Raw genomic sequence first — 11,684 nt, forward strand, 5'->3', positions numbered from 1 at the left:
CTTATATTTCTGGGTATTCCCCTGCTACCTTGTGGCTGTGGTGCACACAGTTCTCTCAATGTCATTCTAAATGATGGCTAATTGACCAGTCTGTTAATACCACACCACCAAATTCCTCTCCCCCATGCATGTTTCGCTAGACATCAATCTAAAGCCATGAGTTCTGCAGAGTCCAACCATTCTCCATGTTTGGTCAGCTACCTCTTCTCTCTCCAATCATCGGTTAAAGCCCTATCACATGTTCCTACCTTTTAATGGCTTAAAAACCACCTATGACCTACAAGTAGTCAGTTTGGAAAGGCCTCTATACTTCACGAATATCTCACCAGTGAATTTGGCCTCTGGTGTTTGGAGTATGATGTGTTCAAACAGTTCCCATCTACTATCCAGGACCTGGATTTGCCTTTCACGCCTCTGAGGACCTCTCCGTATATGATACTGTGTTTAGCTAAGATTCTGTTTGTTACAGCTGTAACGGGGTGCCAGGGGTGCCTCCGGCCTTGTAGTCGTGGCCCTCGGTATCAGGCTTACCCCTGGTTCCACCGTCACTATGGGGACAGGAGCTAACTTGGTGGGGCAGAGTGTGGTCGTGGTGCAGATGTTGTCCGGCGCACAAACACTCTTCAGGCAGGGTACAATGCGATGAACAAACATTCTTTTATTCTTCACAGTTAAAAGTCCAGACAAAGCAATCCGGTCAGCAATAAATCTGGCAGATGACAATTCCTGTGGAGCTGGGGACACCCTGACCAAACGTCACCTCGGGTGGGGATATGCCCTCCGTACTCTACTTCCTTCGGGCACCCACTATTCAGCCAAGCATACACCGGACCCACACCGGCAGAATAGGCTCTGAGGTTACGTCCACCTCCTTCTCTCCGGTGTCCCCTGCTGTTCTGCTCACACACTCTGCCCGACGTGCACACACTGCTGCCCCGGATGCTACTTCTCACAAAGTCCCGAACAAAGCCATAAAGGTGCTGAGACGCTTTCTTAGCTGGGGGAAGCCTGTCCTTGCGTCCCCTCCAGTGGTGATGTGCCTGACTACTCCACTTCGCCCGGCTCCCACTGCTGGCTACCCACAGTCCGGACCCACACCGGACTGCTTCACACTATGAGGTTCCGCTCGCTCCTTTTCTCACCGGCTTCCCTGATTTCCAGCTCCCTTCTTTCTTTCTTGCTTTCTGCCCACTCAGCTCCACACTCTGCCCCGGCTCTGCTGCTCTGCTCCTGTCCCCGAGACAACTGCTTGTCTTACACACTTCCTTTTTCCTCCTAAGCTGCCAGCTCCTCCCCCTTCCCTGTCACTGTTACCAGGGGAACCACTCACTACACTGGCACCTAGGGAGTACCCTGACTCAGCATACATGCACATACAAATAAAACATTTTTATTAATAACATTTCCGGGTTAACTATGCTCCCTTTTGCAGGGGGTCTGCTCACCCACTGCACAGCCACATTTCCTTGGGTACCCTGGAGCTGGCCCTGGCCGTCATTATACTTCTCCGTTTTTTTCCTCTTGGAGAGAAGAACTTTGTTGCTACCCTCCCAAGGATTCAGCAAGTCTTCACTGGTTCCAATACTTCTGTTCATCTAAGCCATGACTATACTTGTTGTCATAATTATATTGTTTAAATGGACCCCCCATCTATGAACTACACTCTTCTGTAATGTTAATAAGAATGGTTAGAATTTCTAGTATTGTTTTATCCTGACATTATCTTTACACTAAGCTGTATATATTTCTCTCATTATTCTGGCATTTTACAAATATAAATAATTTTGGTTCCTAATTGACCTAAAACAGAAAAGTTTTATTCTGATCTCATGTCAGATAGTGAGAAAAACTTGCAGGTTTTTCCTTCCGCTCTCTATAAAGACACATCTGCAGGTTTTTCCCTTTGCTCTCTATACAGACACATCTGCAGGTTTTTCCCTCCGCTCTCTATAAAGACACATCTGCATGTTTTCCCTCTGCTCTCTATGAAAATACAACTGCAGGTTGTTCCCTCCGCTCTCTATAAAGACACATCTGCAGGTTTTTCCCTTTACTCTCTATACAGACACATCTGCAGGTTTTCCCTTTACTTTCTATAAAGACGCATCTGCAGGTTTTCCTTCTGCTCTCTATGAAAATACAACTGCAGGTTGTTCCCTCCGCTCTCTATAAAGACACATCTGCAGGTTGTTCCCTCCACTCTCTATAAAGACATATCTGCAGGTTGTTCCCTCCACTCTCTATAAAGACACATCTGCAGGTTGTTCCCTCCGCTCGCTATAAAGACACATCTGCATGTTGTTCCCTCCGCTCTCTATAAAGACACATCTGCATGTTTTCCCTCTGCTCTCTATGAAAACACATCTGCAGGTTGTTCCCTCCGCTCTCTATGAAGACACATCTGCATGTTTTCCCTCTGCTCTGTATGAAAACATCTGCAGGTTTTTCCCTCTGCTCTCTATGAAAACATCTGCAGGTTTTTCACTCCTCTCTATAAAGACACATCTGCATGTTTTCCCTCTGCTCTCTATGAAAATACAACTGCAGGTTGTTCCCTCCGCTCTCTATAAAGACACATCTGCAGGTTTTTCCCTTTACTCTCTATACAGACACATCTGCAGGTTTTCCCTTTACTTTCTATAAAGACGCATCTGCAGGTTTTCCTTCTGCTCTCTATGAAAATACAACTGCAGGTTGTTCCCTCCGCTCTCTATAAAGACACATCTGCAGGTTGTTCCCTCCACTCTCTATAAAGACATATCTGCAGGTTGTTCCCTCCACTCTCTATAAAGACACATCTGCAGGTTGTTCCCTCCGCTCTCTATAAAGACACATCTGCATGTTGTTCCCTCCGCTCTCTATAAAGACACATCTGCATGTTTTCCCTCTGCTCTCTATGAAAACACATCTGCAGGTTGTTCCCTCCGCTCTCTATGAAGACACATCTGCATGTTTTCCCTCTGCTCTGTATGAAAACATCTGCAGGTTTTTCCCTCTGCTCTCTATGAAAACATCTGCAGGTTTTTCACTCCTCTCTATAAAGACACATCTGAAGGTTTTCCCTCCGCTCTCTATAAAGACACATCTGCAGGTTGTTCCCTCCACTCTCTATAAAGACACATCTGCAGGTTGTTCCCTCCACTGTCTATAAAGACACATCTGCAGGTTTTTCCCTTTACTCTCTATACAGACACATCTGCAGGTTTTCCCTTTACTCTCTATAAAGACACATCTGCAGGTTTTCCTTCTGCTCTCTATGAAAATACAGCTGCAGGTTGTTCCCTCTGCTCTCTATAAAGACACATCTGCAGGTTTTTCCCTTTGATCTCTATACAGACACATCTGCAGGTTGTTCCCTCCACTCTCTATAAAGACACATCTGCAGGTTTTCCCTCCACTCTCTATAAAGACACATCTGCAGGTTGTTCCCTCCACTCTCTATAAAGACACATCTGCAGGTTTTTCCCTCCGCTCTCTATAAAGACACATCTGCATGTTTTCCCTCTGCTCTCTATGAAAACACATCTGCAGGTTGTTCCCTCCGCTCTCTATGAAGACACATCTGCATGTTTTCCCTCTGCTCTCTATGAAAACATCTGCAGGTTTTTCCCTCCGCTCTCTATAAAGACACATCTGCAGGTTTTTCCCTCTGCTCTCTATTAAAACATCTGCAGGTTTTTTCCCTCCTCTCTCTATAAAGACACATCTGAAGGTTTTCCCTCCGCTCTCTATAAAGACACATCTGCAGGTTGTTCCCTCCACTCTCTATAAAGACACATCTGCAGATGTGTCTTTTTAGATAGTGGATGGAAACCGCTGGTTTCAACTGTATGTGCTTGGAGTCCAGTCTGGATGACTTTCCAGGGGACTAATAGCTATAGTCTAACATGTCATTTGTGGTGGCCTAAAGCCTGGACATCCATGAGACTCCTGACCAAACTCACATTTCTGTGACCAGATTTAGGAAGTTCTCAGAATAAGTCAACTTCTACAAGCAGATTCCATAACGGAATTGACCTGAAATTTCCAAGACGTGATTATTTTAGCAATCTTAAGAAATCATACATATTTTATAATTATATTACATATTAAGTACTTTAATAATACACAATAATACACATTATATTCTTCTTGCACTTTTGGCAAATTCTAGTCAATTCCCACTGATCTGGTGGGACCCAAGCCTTGTTCATCCATTCTCCATAAATACTTTGTCCATTAGGATTATAAATTAATTCTACTTCATTAATTGCAGCCACTGTAAAAGAAAAATTGCGATTATATATATTAATAAATTATTAATATAAATGAATTATTTTTAATGGATTATTAGAAATAAGGGAAGGCTAAAATTTAAATTTCTAATTATTTTGCATTTTGTTTTCGAAATAAAAGAAATAATTCTAAAGTAGTAAACTGAGACAGAATCACCTTCTTTCACCTCTATGGATTCAGTGCTGGCAGCTCTAGTGGTCTGCAGAACAGGAACAGGAAGTGATGGCATCCCGTTCATTGATCACCTGACTGCCAAGGGTTCTGATTGGCTGCAGCGGTCAGGTAACTAGAATGGAGCATCATGGGTTGTGCTTTGAATGATGTTCTGTTCCAGTGATCATGAGCTTCTGTGATCAGATGACGTCTTGTACAAAGAAACACATTCATAATCATTTAGAAACAACAACACTAATAATGTTTTCCCTCGGGAAGAGTTCAGAAATCAATATTTTGTGGAATAACCATGATTTTTTTTATCATATGCGTCTTGGCTGCTTTCCACCAGTCTGTCTCACTGCTTTTGGGTGACCTTATGCCACTCCTGGTGCAAAAATGTAAGCAGTTCTTCTTTGTTTGATGGCTTGTGACTATCCATCTTCCTCTTGATTACATTCCAGAGGTTTTCAATGGGGTTCAGGTCTGGAGATTGGGCTGGCCATGACAGGGTTTTGATGTGGTGGTCCTCCATCCAAACATTGATTGACCTAGCTGTGTGGCATGGCACATTGTTCTGCTAGAAAACCAGTCCTCAGAGTTGGGGATCATTGCCTGAGCAGAAGGAAGCAACTGTTTTTCCAGGATAACCTTGTATGTGGCTTGATTCATACGTCCTTTGCAAAGTTTTATTTGCCCAATTCCAGCCTTGCTGAAGCATCCCCAGGATCATCACCGATCCTCCACCAAATTTCATAGTGGGTGCAATACACTGTGGCTTGTACGCCTCTCCAGGTCTCCGTCTAACCATTAGACGACCTGGTGTTGGGCAAAGCTGAAAATTAGACTCATCAGAGATTACCTTACTCCAGTCCTCTATGGTCCAATCCTTATGGTCTTTAGCAGACTTCAGCCTGGCTCTCCTTTGATTCTCATTGATGAAAGGCTTTTTTCTAGCTTTACATGACTTGAGCCCTGGAGCCTATTATGAACTGTTCTTGCCGTGCACTTCACCCCAGCTGCCATTTGCCACTGTCATGGCCAGCCCAATCTCCAGACCTGAACCCCATTGAAAACCTCTGGAATGTAATAAAGAGGAAGATGTATAGTCATAAACCATCAAACAAAGAATAACTGCTTATATTTTTGTACCAGGAGTGGAAAAAGATCACCCAAAAGGCATGTGAAAGACTGGTGGAAAGCAGCCAAGACGCATGAGAGCTGGGATTAAAAATCATGGTTATTCCACAAAATATTGATTTCTGAACTCTTCCTGAGGTAAAACATTATTAGTATTGTTGTTTCTAAATTATAAACTTGTTTTCTTTCCATTATTTGAGGTGTGAAAGCAATGCATTTTTCTGTTATTTTGACCATTTCTTATTTTTAGAAAATAAATACAAATGTATTGCTTGGAAATTCGGAGACGTTGTCAGTAGTTTATAGAATAAAATAACATTTTACTAAAAATATAAAGAGAAAAATAAAAAAAAACTTAAAATTATGCAGTGGTCTCTTAATTTTTGCAAGAGCTGTATATTCATTCATGCTCGAAAATGTTCACACCATTGAAATTGTTTCAGAAAATTAAGTATTTCTCCCAGAAAATTATTGCAATTGCATGTTTTGTTATACACATATGTAGCTCTATTGTGTGTATTTAAAAAACACCAAAAAAGTAGAAAAAAAAGCAAAATCGGACATAATTTTACAAAAAAAACTCCCAAAATGGGCAGCCCAAAATTATTGACACCTTTCCAAAATTGTGGGTAAATATCTTTGTTTCAAGCATGTGATGTTCTTTCAAACTCACCTGTGTCAAGTAACAGGTGTGGGCAATATGGAAATCATCTGAAACCAGATAAAAAGGGGAGAAGTTGACTCAATCATTCATTGTTTGTATGTGAGTGCTACACTAAGCATGGAGAACAGAAAGAGAAGAGAACTGACTGAGGACTTGAGAACCATAATTGTTGAAAAATATCAACAATCTCAAGGTTATAAGTCTATCTCCAGAGATCTTGATGTTCTTTTGTCCACTGTGCGCAACATAGTGAAGCTTTCAAACCACGGCACTGTAGCTAATCTCTCTTGGCGTGGATGGCAGAGAACAATCGATGAAGGGTTGTAATGCAGAATAGTCCGGATGGTGGATAAGCAGCGCCAGTCAATCAAGGATCAAATAAATTCAAGTCGGCCTGCAGGGTCAGGGTGCATCAGTATGAGCACAAACTATCCATCCACATCTGAATTAAATGAAATGCTGGAAAGAAACCTAGGAGGACCCCACTGCCAATACAGAGACAAAAAAAGCTAGACTGCAGTTTGCCAAAATGTACATGAGTAAGCAAATATCCTTCAGGGAAAGCATCTTGTGGACAGATGAGACCAAGCTATGGATTTTTGGTAAAGCCATCATTCTATGGTTTACTGAAAAAAGGATGAGGCCTACAAAAAAAAAGAACACAGCACCTACAGTCACACATGGTGGAGGTCAGATGTTTTTGGGTTGTTTTGCTCCCTCTGGCCCTGGGTGCCTTCGCTGTATGCATGGCATAATGAAATCTGAAGATTACCGAAGGACTTTGGGAGCCAATGTAGCGCCCAATGCCAGGAAGCTGGGTATAGTCCTAGGTCAGGGGTCTTCCAGCAGGAAAATGACCCCAAACACTTCAAGAAGCCGCCAGAAATGAATGGAAACAAAACGCTGGAAGTGGCAGCAAGGAGTCTGGAGCTAAATCCCATTGACACCTGTGGAGAGATCTGAAAATTGCTGTTGGGAAAAAACGCCTTCAAATATGAGAGACCTGGAGCAGATTAAAAGAAGAGTCCAAGATCCCAGGTGAGAGGAGGAAGAAGCTTGTGGACGGTTATAGGAAGCGATTGATTGCAGTTATTTATTCCAAAGGAGATTGCAGTTATTTATTCCAAAGGATGTACAACCAAATATTAAGTTGAGGGTGCCGACAATTTCGTCCAACCCATTTTTGGAGTTGTGTGTGAAATTATGTCCAATTTTCCTTTCTTTATCTGTTTTTTTGTGTTGTGTGTATATATATATATATATATATATATATATATATATATATATATATATATACACATACAGTATATATATAAATTATTTTGTCCAAGACATACATTTTTGTCATATAGTTCATGACCTAATTTTGCTTCCTTCCTTCCTAAACACTATGCTGCAGTGTTGATTCAAAGTCAAGCTCAGGCTCCTTTTACAAGCTGCTTTTGACTGCTGCTCAGCAGTTTCTGTACACTTTATTCAGAACGTCTGTGTACTGAACTTACCCTGTTTAATCCGCTTTGCTCCCCAAACTCCCATACTAAGAGATGATTTCCCTTATAGATCCTTACTGAGCAGCAGTTGATAAAAGCTTCTAAAGGAGCAATATCCTGGCACCTAAACATCTCTACAAATTAATTGTGGGAGAGCCGGTAGAAAAATAAGGTAATGAGGTGCTTTACAAACAGTCATAACTTTACAGAGTATGTAAATTTTTTTTTTTATTAATGGGAAACCTGAAAATCCTTGGATGAGCTTTACATTTTGACTCCAAGTCATTCATACATTAAATTTGACCAGACTTTTCTGTATTGATCAAAATTCCCCTTTGGTTTGATTAGTATTATGTAAGCCAGCACCAGTAGTGGATTCTAAGCTCAGGATGTTAGGATTTATCAGATATCTCTTCTCTGCATTCGCTCCTGATTATGGTTTCAAAATATCAATGTAAAATACTGTCCAAATCTGCAGTGTGTGAATGAGGCCTTAGTGCATCGTACACTGCAGAGTTTCCTAAGGATCCCTCCAACAGTGACCAAACAACTTGCAGAAAGTCAAAAGATACAGCTCATTTCCCCTTTTATTTGCCCTTTACCGATTCATTACATGCAATGGATATAGCCATTCTGTCTTCCCTTTTGAAAACTCACCTTCTCAACATTCATGTTTATAACGTTATCATCAGCCAAGCGTTAATGAAAAGCTTCTGAAATTGTGAAAAAAAAAGTTACATGGGTCACTGTCATACAGACAGTTGCACTGCTACATTAACGTTGATGTCATTTTTCACAAGGTTGAAAACTAGTCTTGTTCTTAAGGATTTAGATGACGTTAACTGGTATTCACAATGTCACGATTCCTCTGTGCAGAGCATCTTGCACATTAGGAGATACTCTGCTGTGTTTTCCTGGGCTACTGAGCTGGCAGTGACACAATTCCGCTGTGCAGAGCATCTTGCACATTAGGAGATGCTCTGCTGTGTTTTCCTGAGCTACTGACCTGGCAGTGACATGATTCCTCTGTGCAGAGCATCTTGCACATTAGGAGATACTCTGCTGCACTTTCCTGAGCTACTGAGCTGGCAGTGACACGATTCCTCTGTGCAGAGCATCTTGCACATTAGGAGATGCTCTGCTGTGTTTTCATGAGCTACTGACCTGGCAGTGACATGATTCCTCTGTGCAGAGCATCTTGCACATTAGGAGATGCTCTGCTGCACTTTCCTGAGCTACTGACCTGGCAGTGACATGATTCCTCTGTGCAGAGCATCTTGCACATTAGGAGATGCTCTGCCGCACTTTTTCCTGAGCTACTGAGCTGGCAGTGACATGATTCCTCTGTGCAGAGCATCTTGCACATTAGGAGATACTCTGCTGTGTTTTCCTGGGCTCCTGAGCTGGCAGTGACATGATTCCTCTGTGCAGAGCATCTTGCACATTAGGAGATGCTCTGCTGTGTTTTCCTGGGCTACTGAGCTGGCAGTGACACAATTCCGCTGTGCAGAGCATCTTGCACATTAGGAGATGCTCTGCTGCCCTTTTCTGGACTACTGAGCTGGCAGTGACACGATTCCTCTGTGCAGAGCATCTTGCACATTAGGAGATGCTCTGCTGTGTTTTCCTGAGCTACTGAGCTGGCAGTGACACGATTCCTCTGTGCAGAGCATCTTGCACATTAGGAGATGCTCTGCTGTGTTTTCCTGAGCTACTGACCTGGCAGTGACATGATTCCTCTGTGCAGAGCATCTTGCATATTAGGAGATGCTCTGCTGCACTTTTTCCTAAGCTACTGAGCTAGCAGTGACATGATTCCTCTGTGCAGAGCATCTTGCACATTAGGAGATACTCTGCTGCACTTTCCTGAGCTACTGAGCTGGCAGTGACACGATTCCTCTGTGCAGAGCATTTTGCACATTAGGAGATGCTCTGCTGCACTTTTTCCTGAGCTACTGAGCTGGCAGTGACATGATTCCTCTGTGCAGAGCATCTTGCACATTAGGAGATACTCTGCTGTGTTTTCCTGGGCTCCTGAGCTGGCAGAGACATGATTCCTCTGTGCAGAGCATCTTGCACATTAGGAGATGCTCTGCTGCCCTTTTCTGGACTACTGAGCTGGCAGTGACACGATTCCTCTGTGCAGAGCATCTTGCACATTAGGAGATGCTCTGCTGTGTTTTCCTGAGCTACTGAGCTGGCAGTGACACGATTCCTCTGTGCAGAGCATCTTGCACATTAGGAGATGCTCTGCTGTGTTTTCCTGAGCTACTGACCTGGCAGTGACATGATTCCTCTGTGCAGAGCATCTTGCATATTAGGAGATGCTCTGCTGCACTTTTTCCTAAGCTACTGAGCTAGCAGTGACATGATTCCTCTGTGCAGAGCATCTTGCACATTAGGAGATACTCTGCTGCACTTTCCTGAGCTACTGAGCTGGCAGTGACACGATTCCTCTGTGCAGAGCATCTTGCACATTAGGAGATGCTCTGCTGCACTTTTTCCTGAGCTACTGAGCTGGCAGAGACATGATTCCTCTGTGCAGAGTATCTTGCACATTAGGAGATACTCTGCTGCACTTTCCTGGGCTACTGAGCTGGCAGTGACACAATTCCGCTGTGCAGAGCATCTTGCATATTAGGAGATGCTCTGCTGCCCTTTTCCGGACTACTGAGCTGGCAGTGACACGATTCCTCTGTGCAGAGCATCTTGCACATTAGGAGATGCTCTGCTGTGTTTTCCTGAGCTACTGAGCTGGCAGTGACACGATTCCTCTGTGCAGAGCATCTTGCACACTAGGAGATCCTCTGCTGTGTTTTCCTGAGCTACTGAGCTGGCAGGTTGATTAACAGTGCAGGCTTCCATGCTGGTTCTGGGAGGTGCTGATTACTCAGGTGTTCCATTTTCCTGATAATTGCTCTGCTTCATTATTGAGCATGCTCTCCCAGAATGTTGCCAGTCATACATTTTGGTTCAGTTGTTGTGCTGTTGGCCTGTGTTCCTGTTAGTGTTCTGATCTATTGTTTCTTGACCCTGGACTGTTGCTTTGACTCCTCTCTGCCCGCTGCCTTAACCTGTCGTGACCTCCTGGCTTTAGATCTCGGACCGTTACCTGACCACACCTCATTTTACTCCCTGAATCTACAAATGATACGCAGAAGCGGTTTTGAAGCAACCGTGCAATACCTTTATACCGGGAAGAGGTAGGTTAGCTCCAGGTCATCCGTTTAAGGAAATGGTCACGGGTGCACGTGGTTAGAGTAGGAGGAAGTCCAAATCCAATCCAACTAGAGAGAAAAAGCCACGGCACAATCCATCCAATGTTCCAAAGTGCTTTATTTACTTCATTTGATGCAAGTAAAAATTGCAGGGAAAGAGTCGGGTGCGGGCCCCCAGTGGACGGCGGCGGTGGAGGAGGTGTGAAATGGCCATCGTACACTGGGGGTCCGCACCCGGCTCTTTCCCTGCAATATTTACTTGCACCAAACAAAGTAAATAAAGCACTTTGGAACATTGGATGGATTGTGCCGTGCTTTTTTCTCTCTTGTTAGATTGGATTACTCTGTGAATTAATTATGTGCCTCCCTTAAATTCTGACCCTTGGATTGTGACCTGACTACGTCTCTGTGTACTCCCTGTATCCATACGTGTCCTGTTACCAAACCCCGGCTTGCCTGACTACTCTTCTGTTTGTACAACCCGTAAGTAGTGACTGCATAACACACGTGTTATTTATTGATAATCTAATCAGTTCTTGGTACACCACATATTTCTGTTTGGCCTTCTGAACCAACAGCAGGAGATTTGGGGACAATTCACTGAAAATAGTAATGACCCCAAGACCTAGGGCTGAACAAGCGTAGAATTACTTACTCAGCGCAGCCTTCACTCTTCAGGAAAACTTGAAAGAGGAATGCAGATTCGTGCTCCTTCTCCGTGGTATAGGGTAAGATGCCGTACCG

At 43.4% G+C, this 11,684-nt stretch overlaps 1 protein-coding gene across 2 annotated transcripts in view; it reads right to left on the reverse strand.

Moving 5' to 3' along the window:
• Window positions 1-4,122: 4,122 nt before the first annotated feature.
• The window catches only part of LOC142295926 (calpain-2 catalytic subunit-like), a 139,969-nt gene continuing 132,407 nt past the window's right edge, over window positions 4,123-11,684 (reverse strand). Inside the window, exons 14-16 of one of the 2 annotated variants that reach the window (XM_075339051.1) lie at window positions 11,596-11,684; window positions 8,380-8,435; window positions 4,123-4,258 (exon numbers count right to left, since the gene is read on the reverse strand). The exon at window positions 11,596-11,684 is cut by the window's right edge and continues 114 nt beyond it. In XM_075339051.1, the coding sequence (XP_075195166.1) occupies window positions 8,411-8,435; window positions 11,596-11,684 (114 nt within the window). In that variant the 3' untranslated portion in view covers window positions 4,123-4,258; window positions 8,380-8,410. The remainder of the gene's footprint in view (window positions 4,259-8,379; window positions 8,436-11,595) is intronic. The other variant, XM_075339052.1, reaches the window with a different exon arrangement.

Source organism: Anomaloglossus baeobatrachus, chromosome 3, assembly GCF_048569485.1.
Source record: "Anomaloglossus baeobatrachus isolate aAnoBae1 chromosome 3, aAnoBae1.hap1, whole genome shotgun sequence".
In the NCBI taxonomy this organism is placed as follows: domain Eukaryota; kingdom Metazoa; phylum Chordata; class Amphibia; order Anura; family Aromobatidae; genus Anomaloglossus; species Anomaloglossus baeobatrachus.